Source organism: Cherax quadricarinatus, chromosome 30 (genome assembly GCF_038502225.1).
Source record: "Cherax quadricarinatus isolate ZL_2023a chromosome 30, ASM3850222v1, whole genome shotgun sequence".
Lineage (NCBI taxonomy): Eukaryota > Metazoa > Arthropoda > Malacostraca > Decapoda > Parastacidae > Cherax > Cherax quadricarinatus.
In genome coordinates this window covers 15,292,486-15,312,867 of record NC_091321.1, presented here as the reverse complement: position 1 = coordinate 15,312,867, position 20,382 = coordinate 15,292,486, and the positions used below count along the sequence as shown (strand labels likewise).

Genomic DNA, 20,382 nt, shown 5'->3' with positions numbered 1-20,382 from the left:
GCCAGGAGCTGAGTCTCGACCACTGCAACCACAATTAGGTGAGTACAATTAGGTGAGTACACACACACACACACACACACGACTGCACTTTTTTGGACTGCAAGAAGGCCTTCGACACAGTTCCTCACAAGAGGTTACTGCAAAAGCTAGAGGATCAGGCACACATAACAGGAAAGGCACTGCAATGGATCAGAGAATACCTGACAGGGAGGCAACAACGAGTCATGGTACGTGACGAGGTGTCAGAGTGGGCGCCTGTGACAAGCGGGGTTCCACAGGGGTCAGTCCTAGGACCTGTGCTGTTCTTGGTATATGTGAATGACATAACGGAAGGGATAGACTCAGAAGTGTCCTTGTTTGCGGATGATGTGAAGTTAATGAGAAGAATCAAATCGGATGAGGATCAGGCAGGACTACAAAGAGACCTGGACAGGCTACAAGCCTGGTCCAGCAACTGGCTCCTTGAGTTTAACCCTGCCAAATGCAAAGTCATGAAGATTGGGGAAGGGCAAAGAAGACCGCAGACACAATATAGTTTAGATGGCCAAAGTCTGCAAACCTCACTCAAGGAAAAAGATCTGGGGGTGAGTATAACACCGAGCATATCTCCCGAGGCGCACATCAATCAGATAACTGCTGCAGCACACGGGCGCCTGGCAAACCTATGGATAGTGTTCCGATACCTCAGTAAGGATTCGTTCAAGACTCTGTATACCATTTACTTCAGGCCCATACTGGAGTATGCAGCACCAGTTTGGAATCCACACCTAGTCAAGCACGTCAAGAAATTAGAGAAAGTGCAAAGGTTTGCAACAAGACTAGTCCCAGAGCTACGGGGATTGTCCTACGAAGAAAGGCTGAGGGAAATCGGCCTGACGACACTGGAGGCCAGGAGGGTCAGGGGAGACATGATAACGACATATAAAATACTGCGCAGAATAGACGAGGTGGACAAAGACGGGATGTTCCAGAGATGGGACACAGACACAAGAGGTCACAATTGGAAGCTGAAGACTCAGATGTATCAAAGGGATGTTAGGAAGTATTTCTTCAGTCATAGAGTAGTCAAGCCGTGGAACAGCCTAGAAAGTGAAGTAGTGGAGGCGGGAACCATACATAGTTTTAAGGCGAGGTATGATAAAGCTCATGGAGCAGGGAGAGAGAGGACCTAGTAGCAATCAGTGAAGAGGCAGGGCCAGGAGCTATGACTCGACCCCTGCAACCACAAATAGGTGAGTACATACACAGTTACATGTATCGTGTCCTCTTTGCCACAGGAAGCCAGTCTGCTGTATGTGATCCTCTTCCTTATTTTGACTGGCTATTGCCTTTCGCATTCGTGTTAGAGCTGGTTGACTGGTTTATTGTTTTAAAGCCTATCGGCTACACGAGGGCCATTAATGCTGCATGTAACTTTTCACCATCGGTAATGAATATACTGTTCCTTAAAATAAGGAAGTATATTCAAAGTCTTAGTGCATAAACATCGAGAGACATACTCTGTGTGTGTACTCACCTATTTGTGGTCACAGAGGTCGAGTCAGCCCCTTAGGATGTCTGAGGTACTGGACCTGGGAGAGCAGTGTTACTTACAATAATGAGATAGCGCTGCCATCACCAGACAGCTGTCGTGAAGTCATTGTTAACGTCTTAAGACACTGCAAAAAAGTGTCTTTTCTTGGTTAATTAATACAGTTAAATGTGCTAGCTTTAGTTACCAGTCCCCTCAAGGGAGGTTCCTTGACGTTGGTGAGGGGCTCTTGATCTAGGGAATTGGATCTGTGTTCCGGTTCCCTGAATTAAGCCTGAATACCTTCCACATCCCCCCCCATCCACAGACGCTGCATAATCCTACGGGTTTATCGCTCCCCTTGATTATAATAATAATAATAATTTAGTTACCAGTACATGTATATATTATTATTATTAGAGTTTGCATATATTATGTAGTTTGTTTGTGGTGGCTGGATAGAGTTGTTAAAGGTTTATTTGAGCGCAGAACTCTGCATCATAGTTGTGTATCCCCTCAATTAGTTCTTTGATGCTGCTGAGGGGCTCTTGATCTGAGGAATTGGACCTGTTCTCCAATTCCTTGAATCGAGCCTGAATACCTTCCATTCCCCACAAGGCTTTGTATGATCCTTACAGGTTTAGCGTTTCCCCTATGAATATAATCTTCATGTCTTTCATTAACTTGAGAACGCTTGATTCAGTGGCCTTAAATTTTTTAGCACTAGAATGCTGTAATTATGGGACTGCTTCATGAAACTAGTGGCAGGTTTCATATAGTCATTATTACAAACTATTACAGTCTTTCCTTTTTATCCTGAGCAACATTTGTTTAATAGTGCCATTCATCCTCCCGTGAACACTGCCATGAAATCAATACATTAATGCCCTAACAGATGACATGCCAGTGGTGATATCAATTTATCCCTGGCCATTTCACCATCCTGGTATTGCTACCTACACAGTTACATTCATGGTGGGGGAAGCGTTATTTCTGTAGGGATCATTGAGGGGGAAAACCCTCCCCTCCATTTCAAGAGTATTGACCATCAGTTTTTTAATATTCACTTTTTTCTTTACAAAAGTTTCATGTAATGCTTCATTAAATATAACAATAACATCCACAACAATGTGACAGCATTTTGAATGTAAATTACTTCCTAGCATATCCACATTTTTTAAATTTTCGTCTGTTACAATGTTTCTCCAAACATGTTTGTTCTCCAAAGCCATCTCCTGCCTCTGAGAGAATCACCTTAGTTGACAATTCAGCAACTGTGACTGTTATTCCATTCATGGGTGTTGGGGAATAAATCCATAGGAGTCATACAATACCTGAGGAAATGGGAGGCAATCAAATTCAGTCCGAGAATGGGGATATTAGATCCAGTTCCTTGAATCATGAAGTCTCACCAGCATCAAGGAACCTCCCTTGAGGTGCATATTTTAATCATGGGGAAGCACTTAATTAACCCCATGGAGTTATACCGTGCCTGAAGAATGGGAGGCATCAGGTTTGAACTGAGGAAATGGAGGGTAGCTCTAACTCCTTGGATTAAGAACCCTTCAGCTTCAAGGCATCCTCATCAATGAACAAAAGTGGTAAAGGACTGGTGTGCTCCTCCTGTCATTACATGCTGCAGAATCAGGATGTGTGAATATTCACCTTGTATGGGGCGTGAGAATTCCAAGGACTAGCAAATGAAAATGAGCAAGACATATACTCATTCTCTGTGTGTGAAGCTCTAAACCCATGTGGGTTATTCAACACAGGACATGGTGGAGGCTCGACCCTCTGTCTGCAGAATGTCAGGAGCCGTGACCTGACCCCTGCAACCACAAATACATGAGTACACTGGAGCAACAGCAGCAGCCATCAGTGCTTTAATGGTCTTGTGATGCACATCAGAGACAGACAGTGTGCCACCCTTTGTTGGGTATAAGGACGCCAATGATCCATTGACCTCTGCCACTCAAATACTGGAGACAGTTTATTATATTCATGGGGAACCACTAGACCCTCAGGGGCCATAGAGATCTGTGGGAATGGGAGGTAATAATGTTTGATACAAGGAGGGTAGCTCCAGTTCCTTGGAACAAGAGCTCTTCACTTGCATCATGGGAACCCCCTCCCCTTGTATTGGTTGTACACTGAAGCAACAAAATCAAATGTTAGGCTACACAAGACTATGGGATAGTCAGAGGGTAGCCTTGCTGGAAATAAACTAGACCCTCTCTATATGATATACTGGAGGCAAGTAGATTTAATTTGAGGAAGTGAAGGGCATCTCTTAATTCCTTCATCAAGAGCCCTTCACTATCAGTAAGGCAGCTTCATTAAAAGGCATTTGTAAGGCAAGTCTACTTTGAAAATGATAAAACAAGGATGGCCATAATCCCTAGTCTAGCTTGAATAAGACCAACTTATTAGTCTCTGAAAGGAATCAACTGATAAGCAGCAACGGATAAATTGTGAAATCAATGTTGATACTGGAGCAGTTTTGAAAGGTCCAAATGCATTGGATACCAGTCCAGCACAGGAAGCACTGAACAAAGTAAACTGCCTTTGCTAACTCATATGGGCATACAGGATACCCATCTCTAACCATCCTGCAGAGATAATGGAGTACTGAATTTCAGAAAATCACTTAAAAAATCAGAAATACCTGTAATGTAAATGCAAAATATCAAATCCATAATGCCAAAATATTGGACTAACATTATAGATGGAGAATGAAAATAAATTATTAATATAACATTTGTATTAAAAGATTCAGAAAATACAGTTGTAATACAAAACATTCACAATTTAAAAAAAAAAATTAACCAAACTATTCATAAATTGTAAAAACATAAACACATGAACCAAACTGAAAGTGAAGCTAACAAATCGCTGCATGTAATTAACAATACCAAAAACCTACAGCATGACTGACATTGTTGGCACTCTTCAGCAAAATAATTTTGTTGCATAATTTCTGCATATGTAAAAAATTACATTACTTCTTTGCATACATTCTATCTAAATGATAAACTAGTTTCTTTTAAAAATTCTATTAAGACATAAAAAAGATCTTTTTTTGCTTATCCAATTGTAATTTCACAAATGTAGCCTAGTTTACATTTTTTTTTTTTTAACACATCGGCCATTTCCCACCAAGGCAGGGTGACCCAAAAAGAAAAAAAAACTTTCATCATCATCATTCAACACTTTCACCATCACTCATATGTAATCACTGTCTTTGCAGAGGCACTCAGATACGAGGGCGAGGGCCTTGGACTTCCAGCAAGGATGCACGAGCGTGTTAAATAGGAGTGAATGGAGAAGAAAGTTTTTTGGGACCTGATGAACTGTTGGAGTGTGAGCAGGGTAATGTTTTGTGAATGGAAACCAGTTAGCCGGACTTGAGTCCTGGAAATGGGAAGTACACTGCCTCTACTTTAAAGGAGGGGTTTGGGATATTGGCAGTTTGGAGGGACTTTTGAACTGAATGATGATGAAAGTATTTTCTTTTTGGGGGTTTTCTTTCTTTTTGGGTCACCCTGCCTCGGTGGGAGACGACCAACGTATTAAAAAAAAAAATGATAGAGAGGTATATTATGATGGGCAGCAAGGTTTAGTCCAGCAGATTTTCTTAAAGAAGCAAATCGTCTCTTAAATATGAGATACAACAATGCTAATTACTATGCTAACATGGTATTCACAAAACCACAAAACTTTTCTTAAGTATTTTAAACAAGTTAGGATGAAAAACATAAATGCTAACACCTTTTCCAATGGTATGAAGAAATTATGGATAATTCAATGGCATGACTGAGGTCTTGATTACCACAAGTATCTATAGGCACATTTTTTATACCGGGTCACTAAGTGCATTTATTTACAAAAGACTATATTTTTAATGTATTTTTTATGTTTAATATCATGTACCATACATAAAAATAATACCAACATATTGAAGAAATGTAACTTCAAAATGCATTTAACATCAAAATGAAAAGTTAAAAAACATCTTTTTCTATACAAGGAAATCATAAAAATTTTAATACTTAAAAAACTCAAATGTGTCTTCACTGACTATGATACCATAAATCAAAATCTTAATTACAAATAGCCAAAAAGTTGATCTTCATCTATGTTTAACATAAAGAGGTATAATGCAAATTCCTGTATATCAAACCATAGCACTTTAATGAGGCCATATCTTGTAATTTGTTATCAAGCTTATACAGTACCTGTATACTAATAAATATACTTTCAAGGATTGGTAACGAATCTAAAATATTTAGCTAAAATACTGAGTATTGATACAATATGAATGAGAGTATTTTATTCTATTTTGTGTTCATATTTTAAATGATTTATATAAAGTTTTCAGTGAATGTCTCGACAAAACTTTCAAGCTAATACTTAAAGAATTTCACAGCCTTTAAACATAGTTTCCATTTTATAGGATGACAGACCACAAGAACAGAGAGCAAACTTCATCAAAAATGTTGAAATGGCTGGTTGTATGCAAAAACTAAGTACAGACAACTCTCTCAGTACCAACAATTATTACACCTAGACAAAATAACGTAATTGTACACTATTTGTATAATTATGTACATACTACCAGTTTCCTTTTCAGTTTAGAGAATCAGTATTTCCTTATCTATTATTATGAAGAACATTTACTACACTACAGTCAACAGAATCACAGACCAAGCACTACCAGTCTAGTAAATCATCCACTGCTTCACCAACTTTAAGTGCTCCTTGTGAGTTTTAAATTGACAAAAATTTTGATCTTCCTTCTACTGAAGTGATTCCATTCTTCCATTCTCACCCACCCTCAAATTAAATCATTTCACTTTCATCCATTCATTCAATATTACAATATCACTGTATTCTTAAAGTTTATGATTCACACTTTCACACTCCAGAGCATTATAACTTTTCATTGTATCCTCCTAATACCACCTGTATTCTGTCTACCACTACTGCTCTAACTCTAATTTTAATGCTCCTACCACACCAGGATTCTACTTCCATGCTCAAGGGTTGCCACAAGCACTCCACTGGTGCCCTCTAGCCATAGTCATCCTTTCTTTTTTTTCTGCTTAAGCATGGCTCTCATTGCATGACTTGATTTGCACCAATTCCTATCATGACAAATTACACAACCCAGGTATTCATAAGCTAATTGCTGCTCTTATCTCCACTACCCTTACTTTTACTTTCACTAATATCTAAATACCTCATTTTCTGTGAGACATACATTATCTATGCACTTAAAATTCATCAGTTACAATATTCACAACATCTCCTAATGCAAAAGTGGGAAAAGGGTGACAGTGTCTGTGGGTTAATGTGGTAGCAGTAATAGAAAAAAAAAAATACTAAATTAGGTAGACATCTTAGTAAACGTTTTCTAATGTTCTACAAATTCTATTTATTATACATCTCATGTTCTACAAATACTAGTAATTACACATTTATATTCTACAAAATAAAATAAATCCTATGCAATGCACATTCTTTATGGTTTATAAATCTGACTCATTAACAACCTTGAATACACCATTAAATGCCAATTGCCTTTTGTGCTTTCTGTCCTTTCCTTTCACCGCCATGTCACTACGGTCAAGCAGCTGATTAAGCTCTTCCTTCGTGAAAACTGAAAGCAAAAGAATAATCACTTAAGCATCTACAACTCAGAACAACTAATGGTCCTTAATAATAGCCTACTGGGTACAGCTGTAATTACTATATAAAATGCCAAGAGTTTTCTCTCTAGCCTTAGTGCCTTAATATCTTTAAACCTTAGTCTGAAGTAGTGGTTGTTTTAAAAGCTTCTGATTTACAGTAGAGCATGCCTTACCACTCAATGCTAAGAACTTAAGTCTGATAAGGATGGATGAAAACTAATGTTGAATTTTTTTTTTTTTTTAACAAGTCGCCCGTCTCCCACCGAGGCATAAAATACCATTAAGGAGGACAAAACATTAAGCATGAACAATATGAGTTCATCTCTCCACTATAATACAGTGCTAGTCAGAGACGTAAAGAATGAGGCTCACTGGCTAAAGCTGTAGACCCGACAGTTATAACATTCTCACCCCTAATTAGTTTCCCTGAATCCCTTCATGACTGTTACCTTACACACCAAGAGCACGTCTAGCATCAAAACCAACTCCTCTCCACTCATTCTGATCAAGCATGCTCACACAAGTGACTATTACTCTAAACTTTTACCCCTTCTTTTATCCCTCCTTCCAACCATTCCTAAGAGGGGCCCCTACTCATTTCTTTTACCTCAAATTTATACACCCATGTCATCTTATTCCCCCTCCATCCTTTCTAGCTACTTCTCAGCCCTCTGAATTATCTCCTTGGTGACTCTGAACCATCTAATTTCTATATATCAAATTCTCTGCATAATCACACCCCACACTATAGGGTACCAGAAGCTAAAACCTGATGTAAGAGTGTGCATGTTGGCACATTACACTTAAAAAATTAAATTACCTTTTGTTATGCAAAGTGGTTTATACTTACAACACATACTTGTAAACACATAACCCCAAGACAAAAAATATCCTATATCATACCATGTCCAGTGGTGGTTCTGTGTATTCTATCGTGGTCTCTCTCCTTAAGCAATCTAATCAATTCTTCTTCGTCAATTACTTTTTCAAATACTCGGTCACTCTGTTTGGCTGCCTTGAACTTTCCAGACTGAATGATTAGTTTCTCTAATTTTCGCTTAGTTGCAGCACGCTCAACAATACGCTCATCTACTGTAGACGCAGTGATAAGACGCAGGACCAAAACAGGAGATGTCTGACCAATTCGATGGCAGCGATCTTGGGCTTGAAGATCACTCTGGGGATTCTGTTTCATGAAAATAAAGATATCAAAAAGCACCTTAAAAATGTGAGACATGTAACATGCCTGAGCAGTCTTCAGTGAAGGCTAATAACCAACAATCTTTTTCATGTTTTATGAAAAATTTATGATAAGACAAGAATTTAGTTCAAAATGTTTATGACAATGTAATATCTTATTAATTATGACTGAGTGTCCGAATCAATAAAACACCAGGAGATGATGTATTAACACAAAACAATACAACAGATGACTTACCCAATCAGAGTCATAGATGATAACAGTGTCAGCAGAAGCAAGGTTTATTCCAAGACCACCTGCTCGGGTACTCAGTAAAAACAGAAAATCTGTAGAATCTTTGTCGTTGAATTCCTTGATATCATTCTGCCGATCTTCTAGTGAACAATTACCATCCAAACGCTTGTACCTGAAACCCATGAAAAACTGAGTAATAAGTGTTTAGATTTTTTAAACACCACTGACCTGTGTAATCAAACTACAGTGGTCCCTCGATTATCGACGGTAATCCGTTCCTGGAAGCCGGTCGATTATCGAAATGGTCGATTTACGAATCAATTTTCCCCATAAGAAATAATGTAAATTCAATTAATCCGTTCCTGACACCTAGAAGTATTAAAACAAAAAAAATTTTTACATGAAATATTCATGTAGTACATAAACAATACAATGGGAAATGATGAATGAAACATTAACAGCATAACACTTACCTTTATTGGAGATTCTTTTTAGTGTATGGGAGACTGGAGGAGGAGGAGAGAGTGGATTGTTTATAGTTTGGAAGGGGAATCCCCTTCCAGCAACACCTCAGGTACCATTTGCTTTTCTGGGGTTGCTTCTTTTCTCTGTTTCTTAATGCCACTAGGACCAGCTTGAGAGTCACTGGAGTCCTGTCTCGCAAAATAACTGTGCAGAGAGCTCTGTTTCTGGCGTCTCTTTAAAACTTCCCTAAAATGGGCCAAGACTCTGTCACTGTACAAGTTGCCGATATGGCTTGCAACATCCTTCTCTGGGTGATGTTTCTCCATAAATCTTTCCATCTTACCCCACATAGTAAAAATCTCCTTAATTTCTGAAGAAGGCACCTTCTTCCATCTCTCTTCCTCCTCCTCTGCAGCAAGATTCTGAGCTGTGATCTGTTGCTCTTCCTGCTGAAGCTCTTGCAGCTCCTCAGTGGTTAGCTCTTCGTTGTGGTCCTCCACCAACTCTTCCACATCCTCCAAACTCACATCCAACCCCATGGAACTCCCCAGTGCCACAATAGAGTTCAAAACTGACATAGGCTCATCAGGGTCAGCCCCAAACCCTTCCAAATCCCTCTTGTCGACACAATCTGGCCACAATTTCTTTGGAGCCATGGTAGCTTATTTGGCACTTAAATAACTTGCAAGCACTAAAATAAATGAAATATTTCACTGGAGCACGTGAGAGGACCGCCGCTAACTGGTAAACAATGGCACACTGGCTGGGAAGGAAGGCTGAGGCGGGTCGAGGCCCGCTTACCTCGTGCATACGCGTCTGGGACGATGGGTCGAGACGGGTCGATAAATGAATTTCGGTCAATTTCCGAGTCAATATTTTGTCGAAAAAACCGGTTGATTTCCGAAATGGTCGACTTTTAGGCCGGTCGATTATTGAGGGACCACTGTATACTAAAGGCAAGGAATGTAATGAAAATGGAAAATGTAGAAAGGAGACAGGACAGAACCATCTAGGATTGGAGAGGGTGAGGGAAAGGGACTAAAACTGCCAAGAATGGCCTAAGAATATCCATTAAGCCAAACTACACCCTTGAACAACACAGAACATCAACAAAGAGTGTAAAGTTCGCAAACACAACAGAGAAACAAAGAGGAACTTGAGAAGGGCCAAAATATATCTAAATTTGTGCCTGAAATGACAAGACAGCTAAAAGATAAAAACTTAAAGCTAGACTTACATTTCCGAAAAAAATGTTCAAGAAGGCATATCGTCATGGTGTAAAAATACTGTGGGGAATAGATAGAATGTATATATATATATATATATGCTTGGAGGTAGTAGGTCTGTAGACAACAACCAGCCAGAGAGGTACTAACGTCCTGCCAAATGAGTGTGAAATGGAAACCTGAACTTGTTGTACATGATGGTAGGATTGCTTGTGTCTTATTTTCTGTCTAATAAACACACAGGATAACAGGTATATGTTGTTACTTTTACTTACACTTAGGTCACACTACACATGCATGTACACACACACACATTTACACACCCATCTGAGTTTTCATCTATTTTCTTAATACAGAGTACAGTGGACCCCCGATAACGATATTATTTCAATCCAGAAGTCTGTTTGGGTGCCGTTATAGACCGAATTTGTTCCCATAAGATATATTGTGAATTAGATTAGTCCGTTTCAGACCCCCAAAAATACACCTACAAAAGCACTTACAAAAATACACTTACATAATTGGTCGAGTTGGGAGCTGATCGTTATGCGGGGGTCCACTGTACTTGTTTTTCTTTATTTCCTCTTATTTCCATGGAGATAAAAGGCAGCTAAAATGCCAGGAGCAAGAGGATAGTAACCCCTTCTCCTGTATAAATTAGTAAATTTAGAAAGTCTTACAATTTTGTTCATCCTTCTAATATTACATTGCGATTATCGTCGTTATTAGCTAAATCGACGAAAATCAGCTTTATATTAATATTCATTTTCATCTTTCTCATTTTTCATTTTATGTATATATATGTATATATATATATATATACATATGCATTGAGGTATATGTGGAGTCAAAAAACGTTATCTATGGAGGCAAAGAAGGGAATGTATGAAAGTATAGTAGTACCAACACTCTTATATGGGTGTGAAGCTTGGGTGGTAAATGCAGCAGCGAGGAGATGGTTGGAGGCAGTGGAGATGTCCTGTCTAAGGGCAATGTGTGGTGTAAATATTATGCAGAAAATTCGGAGTGTGCAAATTAGGAAAAGGTGTGGAGTAAATAAAAGTATTAGTCAGAGGGCAGAAGAGGGGTTGTTGAGGTGGTTTGGTCATTTAGAGAGAATGGATCAAAGTAGAATAACATGGAAAGCATATAAATCTATAGGGGAAGGAAGGCGAGGTAGGGGTCGTCCTCGAAAGGGTTGGAGAGAGGGGGTAAAGGAGGTTTTGTGGGCAAGGGGCTTGGACTTCCAGCAAGCGTGCGTGAGCGTGTTAGATAGGAGTGAATGGAGACGAATGGTACTTGGGACCTGACGATCTGTTGGAGTGTAAGCAGGGTAATATTTAGTGAAGGGATTCAGGGAAACCGGTTATTTTCATATAGTCGGACTTGAGTCCTGGAAATGGGAAGTACAATGCCTGCACTTTAAAGGAGGGGTTTGGGATATTGGCAGTTTGGAGGGATATGTTGTGTATCTTTATACGTATATGCTTCTAAACTGTTGTATTCTGAGCACCTCTGCAAAAACAGTGATAATGTGTGAGTGTGGTGAAAGTGTTGAATGATGATGAAAGCATTTTCTTTTTGAGGATTTTCTTTCTTTTTTGGGTCACCCTGCCTCGGTGGGAGACGGCCGACTTGTTGAAAAAAAAAAATTGTATTTTGTGCTGATGCATCATTTACCAATGATAACCTCCGGTTACTACTCGCCTGACGCGAGCTTACGTCAGAGGTGAGTGGAGTAGAGCAGGCAGTACAGCACCTCTCTCGGTATAGAGAAGGTCTCCACGGCTTACTCCTTTTAACCTAAACGGTGAAGCATTTGGTCTAGAGCTTTATTCGCTTAAGTCACCAGAAATTGTGGAGTTTTCATTATACAGAAGTTCTCTTGTGTAGAGACTTCAAGTTTTCTAAGTCAACAGCCTAATCTCCTTACAAAATAGAGGATGATATAACTTTTTGTTCAACTGAATATTAAAGGTTCATTCAGCTAAGAGTGAAGGTCTTCTTAATTTATAAGTGGTATATAAAGTCTGTTTATATATAATTAAGAAAAAGGTACAACAAAATTCCTTAAGTCTATAATGATATCTACTTTATATTAACCCTTTCAGGGTCGACAGGGCCCTCTCAGAGACTTGTTCTCAGGGTTGGCCAAATTTCAAAAAAAAAAAAATTATTTTTTCTTATAAAAAGATAGAGAATCTTTTCCCAATCATAATGACACCAAAATTATGAAAGTTCATGGAAAACTTATGGAATTATGCTCTCGAGAAAGTGGTCTCGACGATGTTTACGCATCGGAGATTTTGCCCACTTTGAGCCCTATTTTCGGCCAATTCCAGTGTACTTGTCGACAAAGATCATAACTATTTCCCTAGAATTCCATTTTTTCTATCGAATGAGTACAAGAAACCACCCATTTACCAATTTCAACTATCCAATAGAGTGGTCAGAATTTAGCAATTTTGCCAATTTCACACAAATTTCAAAAGATGCCAATTTCCGAATAGGGTCCAGAATAAACAAGAAAGACATTCCTGGCACTAAAATAACATTTCCTCTGTTCATCAGTCACGTCCCCATGCCCCTCTTACATTCTTTTGCTTTCCACTTTGAATTTTTATTCTCACAAAAAATGGAAGATTTATTGTTATGCAGACAACTGCATTGGTGTAGAAATGGTATAAATATCAGCGCACTTGTGAAAGAATATCATTAGACTCACCAGTTGACGTGTATTGGACGCATAGTATGATTTGTTTACTTTTGAACTTTGGTAAAAATCAAACATTTCTGCTACTTTGAGCTCAATTTCAAGGTACTTTTCTTTGTAAAACCAGTCAAAATCATCTCAATTTCTGTAATATGCCTTCCATTCTATAAAATGAGACCAGGAAAACTAGAATACAACAATAAATACCATACGAAAATACAGTGCAAAGTCACTGTTTTAATCCAAGAACACAGTCAAAGTTTTTTTTTTCTCATTACGCACTGTGTGCTGCAGGATTTTTTTATACCACACACACTGACCACATAGACCCATTCTTTCATATGTAGGCCTACCAGCTTTCTCTCACTAGATTTGAGGGCGCTAGAATTTAGGCGTACTAGTACGTCAAAAACCCTGGTGTGTAAGCCGTACTAGTACGGCCGAAACCCTGAAAGGGTTAAAGATACAAAGTTTTTCGATCTCCTTATAACCTTATTACAATATAACTGGAGAATAATTCTCCATAAAAACTCCCCTAGACTAACAATGCCTATGGTTTATAAAGTTTATCGTAATAAAAGAAAAATTTTCGTTTTTTTTATTAGTCACCCTGTCTGTGGGATTTGGCCGATTCATTGAATAAAAAAATATAAATAAGTTCTTTATTAAAAAAGTACTAGAACGAGAGAACATAAATTGTAACGGCATATCAAAATGAGCCACAGGAATATTCATAAACATTTCAACATGAACTACATACTAGAATGATCTGGGTAATGATAGTATAAGCCAACTCCATATAAGGGCTCTCAAAAAAAAAAAAAAAAAAAAAAAAAAAAAAAAAAAAAAAAAAAAAAAAAAAAAAAAAAAAAAAAAAAAAAAAAAAAAATTTACAAAGATTTCCACATCAATTTAAAATTAAGGCAGGGTCAAAAGCCAGAGCTTAACTTATATACACCCTGACAAGGAGGCCAAAACACGTAAGAATCACTGGGTCTGTATATCTGAACCCCCAACTAAAGTCCTCTTTAGCAGACACCCACTCTAGTTGAGGGTCAAAATACAGAGACCAACTTTATTTTCCATGTTTCTGTCCCCATGTGGGTTATCACTTAGCATCGATAAGTATTCTAAGTATGCTTAGAATAAGGACAATAATAAGATTTTTATGCTTCCCTGTAAAATATAAATTTAAAAAAAAAAAGAAAAAAAGGCTAATACAGGAAAAAAATCTTACTTATATTGTGGTCTGAGAGTAAGGTAGTCTTCAAGAATATCCATCAACATGGTCATCTGAGAGAAGAGCAGGACACGGTGCTTACGTTTGTAGAGTTCGCCAAGTAGTTGATCTAGAACTTGCAACTTTCCACTCACTTCTAGAAGACCATTATCCACCTAAAATGATGATGAGTGGGAGAGAAAAAAATGTTTTCAGAGGTAAAAAATTTTCCACGATGACTAGGGAACTACAGTACTTAAGTGAATAGCATTTACAAAGTATTGCAAAATAAATTTTATAAAATATTTTGATAATTTAATACAGTTTTCAATAATTTGATAATAAATACAGACAATTTTAAGATTATTTTGTTATATACATGCTGAAGTTAAAATTATTTTTCACCATATTTTTTTTAAAATATGCTTAATAACAATTTAGCTACATTCCTGAATACAGTTTACCTTAAATGTGCCATCACTGTTTAAAGGGTAATTTATCAAATATGGATGATTCACAATTTTTCGACACTGCATCATCTTGTTCTGCAACTTTACTCTTATGAAAGAAGTTCTTTTGACTTCATTCCTAAAAGCAGAAACAAAATACTAATACAAAACACTCATTAGCTTGCCTAGTGTATGCAATGTATAGGATATTATAAAATGTATCAACCTCTTGATGAAAGACAGCTAGGAAATGAACAACGATGTATGCATTTCCAACTTTTAGTCACATTACTGGTGGAAAACCTCCTGGCCTAATATTTTTTTACCTGGAACTAAAATGTCTTTTCAAGTGCCCCTTATTGGGAACCAATTAATGTTAAATGAGGCTTGTCTGTTATATTGTACTTCCAGATTGAATAAATAAAAAATACAATAAACAATATTTTCTTTAGCAAAATTATAATGACAAAAAGTTGAGGGTATAGTGTAAAAAAAAATAGTAAGATATAGACATTAATTTTTAAATCTCACTTACTGTACAGGTTTCTCATGGAATTTTCTCAATCCCTCAATAAATTTGTCGAGGGATTCTTCTGATAAATTGTCTTGCTCATTCATGAACAATGAGTAGTCTGTATCACGCTTTGACTTACGTTTGGGTCTGCCTCTCTTATCATACTCACAAGTTTCAGGCTCACAAGTCTGTAAAATTAATGATTCACATTAAAGTAGAGACAGGCCCTGCTTTACAGCACTTCACCATACAGTATTTTGCTAATACAGTAGTTTTCAATTATACCCATTCTTCATATATTCAGACTTCCTACAATAAATATACATGTATTCACCACTTACTATAAGCTAAGGATAAAAATATTTTAAGGTAAGAAATGTGTGAACTGTATATGAATTTTTTAGTCCTAGCTATATTATTTATTATTATTAACACATCGGCCATTTCCCACCACGGCAGAATGGCCCGAAAAAAGAAAAACTTTCATCATTCACTCCATCACTGTCTTGCCAGAGGCATGCTTACACTACACTACTGCAACAATAACACCCCTCCTTTAAAGTGCCGGCACTGTACTTCCCATCTCCAGGAATCAAGTCTGGCCTGCCGGTTTCCCTGAATCCCTTCAAAAATGTTACCTTGCTTACACTACAACAGCACATCAAGTCCTAAAAACCATTTGTCTCCAATTGCTCCTATCTAACACGCTCACAAAAGCTTACTGGAAGTCCAAGCCCCTCGCACACAAAACCTCCTATATCCCCTCCCTCCAACCTTCCCTAGGTCGACCCCTACCCCGCCTTCCCTCCACAACAGATTTACACACTCTCGAAGTCATTCTATTTCGTTCCATCCTTTCTACATGTCCAAACCATCTCAATAACCCCTCCTCAGCCCTCTGGCTATACTGATCACTAAATATATGATAATGTAAACATGTTATCAGGCTTTTATATGAATTTGAAAGTGAAAAAGTCTGTTTCCCTTTACAGTGATTTTTGCTTTACAACAGTAACCCGGAAGCTAACCTGCTGTATAAGTAGGGTCTCTCCTGTATTAAATACTATTGTTAGGATATTTCACTCTGTGAAGTTTTATTATGTCATGACCTGATAAAGCTTCACAAGGTACACTGTTTCCCAAATACAATAAAAGCTTTTCTACAATATCTTTTCTTCGTTACTGTCAGGAATAAATCATTTGTATCCCACCTTTAAATTGCTGAAGAGATCATAGTTTGATGTGAGGGTTGCCTCGTAGAGCTGCACTTGCAGAGGAGTCATAGGTGTGTACACCAGCAATTCCTTCTTAGGAGGAATGTCAAGATCCACATCCTTTTTCACTCGACGCAGAAAGAAAGGACTTAAAATCTAGGAAAAGGAAGGAATAAATTAATAATGCATTATATGTATGTATGTATAGTCGGACTTGAGTCCTGGAAATGGGAAGTACAATGCCTGCACTTTAAAGGAGGGGTTTGGGATATTGGCAGTTTGGAGGGATATGTTGTGTATCTTTATGTGTGTATGCTTCTAGACTGTTGTATTCTGAGCACCTCTGCAAAAACAGTGATAATGTGCGAGTGTGGTGAAAGTGTTGAATGATGATGAAAGTATTTTCTTTTTGGGGATTTTCTTTCTTTTTTTGGGTCACCCTGCCTCGGTGGGAGACGGCCGACTTGTTGAGAGAGAGAGAGAGAGAGAGAGAGAGAGAGAGATGTGTAGGTAGTGGGTTGGTAGACAGCAACCGCCCAGGGAGGTACTACCGTCCTGCCAAGTGAGTGTAAAACAGAAGCCTGTAACTGTTTTACACGATGGTAGGATTGCTAGTGTCTTTTTTCTGTCTCATAAACATGCAAGATTTCAGGTACATCTTGCTACTTCTACTTGCACTTAGGTCACACTACACATACATGTACAAGTATATACAATGGACCCCCGGCTTACGATATTATTTCATTCCAGAAGTATGTTCAGGTGCCGTTACTGAACAAATTTGTTCCCATAAGGAATATTGTGAATTAGATTAGTCCATTTCAGACCCCCAAACATACACGTACAAACGCACTTACATAAATTGACTTACATAATTGGTCACATTGGGAGCTGATCGTAAACCGGGGGTCCACTGTATATACATACCCCTCTGAGTTTTCTTCTATTTACTTTCTAGTTCTTGTTCTTGTTTATTTCCTCTTATCTCCATGGGGAATTGGAACAGAATTCTTCCTCCGAAAGCCATGCGTGTTGTAAGAGACAACTAAAATGCTGTGAGCAAGGGGCTAGTAACCCCTTCTCCTGTATAAATAACTAAATTTAAAAAGAGAAACTTTTGTTTTTCTTTTTGGGCCACCCTGCCTTGGTGGGATACGGCCGGTTTATTGAAAAAAAAAAAACTATGTATGTATGATAATGAATGCTTTTTTTTTTTAACACATCGACCATTTCCCACCGAGGAAGGGTGACCTAAAAAGAAAGAAAAACCCAAAAAGAAAGAAAAAATACTTTCATATGAATGCATGAGAGTATAGTTATACCAACACTCTTATATGAGTGCAAAGCATGGTGGCGAATGTTGCAACAAGGAGAAGGCTGGAGGCAGTGGAGATGTCGTGTCTGAAGGCAATGTGTGGTGTGAATATAATGCAAAGAATTCGTAGTCTGGAAATTAGGAGGAGGTGTGGGATTACCAAAACTATTATCCAGAGAGTCGAGGAGGGGTTGTCAAGGTGGTTCAGACATGTAGAGAGGACGGAACAAAATAGAATGACTTCGAGAGTGTATGAATCTGTAGTGGAGGGTAGGCGGGGTAGAGGTCAGCCTAGGAAAAGTTGGAGGGAGGAGGTAAAGGAGGTTTTGTGTGCGAGGGGCTTGGACTTAATAGCAAGCATGCGCAAGCGTGTTAAACAGAAGCAAATAGAGACTAATGGTTTATAGGACTTGATGTGCTGTTGGAGTGTGAGCAGGGTAATATTTATGAAGGGATTCAGGGAAACCAGCAGGCCGGACTTGAGTCCTGGAGATGGGAAGTACAGTGCCTGCCCTCTGAAGGAGGGATGTTAATGTTGTAGTTTTATAACTGTAGTTAAGTGCACCTCTGGCAAGACAGCGATGGAGTGAATGATGGTGAAAGTTTTTCTTTTTTGGGCCACCCTATTTTGGTGGGAAATGGCTATCAAATACGCTCATGCACACTTGCTGGAAGTCCAAGCCCCTCGCACACAAAACCTCCTTAACCCACTCCCTCCAACCCTTCCTAGGCTGACCCCTATCCCGCCTTCCCTCCACTACAAATTTATACACTCTTAAAGTCATTCTGCTTTGTTCCATTCTCTTTACATATCCGAACCACCTCAACAACCCCTCCTCAGCCCTCTGGATAATAGTTTTGGTAATCCCACACCTTCTCCTAATTTCCAAACTAAAAATTCTGTGCATTATATTCACATCACACATTGCCCTCAGACATGACATATCCACTGCCTCCAGTGTTCTCTTCATTGCAACATTCATCACCCATGCTTCACACCCATACAAGTGTTGGTACAACTATAATCTCATACATTCCCCTCTTTGCTTCCACGGACAAAGTTCTTTGTCTCTACAGACTCCTAAGTACACCACCCACCCTTTTCCCCTCATCAATTCTATGATTCACCTCATCCTTCATAGACCCATCTGCTGACACGTCCACTCCTAAATATCTGAATACATTCACCTCCTCCATACTCTCTCCCTCCAATCTGATATCCAATCTTTCATCACCTAATCTCTTTGTTATCATCATAACCTTATTCTTTCCTACATTCACTTTTAATTTTCTTCTTTTACATACCCTACCAAATTCATCCACCAACCTCTGCAACTTCTCTTCAAAATCTCCCAAAAGCACAGTGTCATCAGTAAAGAGCAACTCTGACAACTCCCACTTTGTGTTTGATTCTTCATCTTTTAACTCCACACCTCTTGCCAAGACCCTTGCATTCACTTCTCTTATAACCCCATCTATAAATATATTGAACAACCATGACATCACACATCCTTGTCTAAGGCCTACTTTTACTGGGAAATAATCTCCCTCTCTCCTACATACTCTAACCTGAGCCTCACTTTCCTCGTAAAAACTCTTCACTGCTTTCAGTAACCTACCTCCTGTACCATACACCTGCAACATCTGCCACATTGCCCCCCTATCCACTCTGTCATATGCCTTTTCCAAATCCATAAATGCCACAAAAACCTATTTACCCTTATCTAAATACTGTTCACCTATATGTTTCACTGTAAACACTTGGTCTACACACCCTCTACCTTTCCTAAAGCCTCCTTGTTCATTTGCTATCCTACTCTCCATCTTACTCTTAAATCTTTCAATAATAACTCTACCATACAATTTACCAGGTATACTCAACAGACTTATTCCCCTATAATTTTTGCACTCTCTTTTATCCCCTTTGCCTTTATACAAAGGAACTATGCATGCTCTCTGCCAATCCCTAGGTACCTTACCCTCTTCCATACATTAGTTGCTAGTGTAGGTAACATTGATGTATTTGCCTTAACTGAGACGTGGTTTAATTCAAAAAGTCGGGACATGCCTGCGGAATGTCATATTCAGGGTTTTAAATTGTTCCAAGAAGATAGAAGTATTGGGAGGGGGGGTGGGGTGGCATTGTATGTCCGAGATCGCTTGAACTGTTGCATAAAAACGGGTATTAAGTCTGAAGTAACACATACAGAGTCTGTTTGGATAGAATTTTCAGAGGGGCATGAAAAACTGATTTTAGGAGTGATATACCGTCCCCCTAACTTTCAATAATAACTCTACCATACAATTTACCAGGTATACTCAACAGACTTATTCCCCTATAATTTTTGCACTCTCTTTTATCCCCTTTGCCTTTATACAAAGGAACTATGCATGCTCTCTGCCAATCCCTAGGTACCTTACCCTCTTCCATACATTTATTAAATAATAGCACCAACCACTCCAAAACCATATTCCCACCTGCTTTTAACATTTCTATCTTTATTCCCTCAATCCCAGCTGCCTTACCCCCTTTCATTATATCCAGTGCCTCAGGAACTTCCCCCACACTTGCAACTGACTCTTCCTCACTCCTACAAGATGTTATTCCTCCTTGCCCTATACACAAAATCAC

The 20,382-nt window shown here is 38.6% G+C and overlaps 1 protein-coding gene across 3 annotated transcripts in view; it reads right to left on the bottom strand.

The window, feature by feature from the left end:
* Nucleotides 1-6,573: 6,573 nt before the first annotated feature.
* The window catches only part of LOC128692498 (lymphocyte-specific helicase-like), a 47,852-nt gene continuing 34,043 nt past the window's right edge, over nucleotides 6,574-20,382 (bottom strand). For all 3 annotated transcript variants that reach the window (XM_070089937.1, XM_070089935.1, XM_070089936.1), the window contains exons 12-18: nucleotides 16,433-16,591; nucleotides 15,243-15,409; nucleotides 14,723-14,846; nucleotides 14,277-14,434; nucleotides 8,639-8,807; nucleotides 8,104-8,386; nucleotides 6,574-7,169 (exon numbers count right to left, since the gene is read on the bottom strand). In XM_070089937.1, the coding sequence (XP_069946038.1) occupies nucleotides 7,039-7,169; nucleotides 8,104-8,386; nucleotides 8,639-8,807; nucleotides 14,277-14,434; nucleotides 14,723-14,846; nucleotides 15,243-15,409; nucleotides 16,433-16,591 (1,191 nt within the window). In that variant the 3' untranslated portion in view covers nucleotides 6,574-7,038. The remainder of the gene's footprint in view (nucleotides 7,170-8,103; nucleotides 8,387-8,638; nucleotides 8,808-14,276; nucleotides 14,435-14,722; nucleotides 14,847-15,242; nucleotides 15,410-16,432; nucleotides 16,592-20,382) is intronic.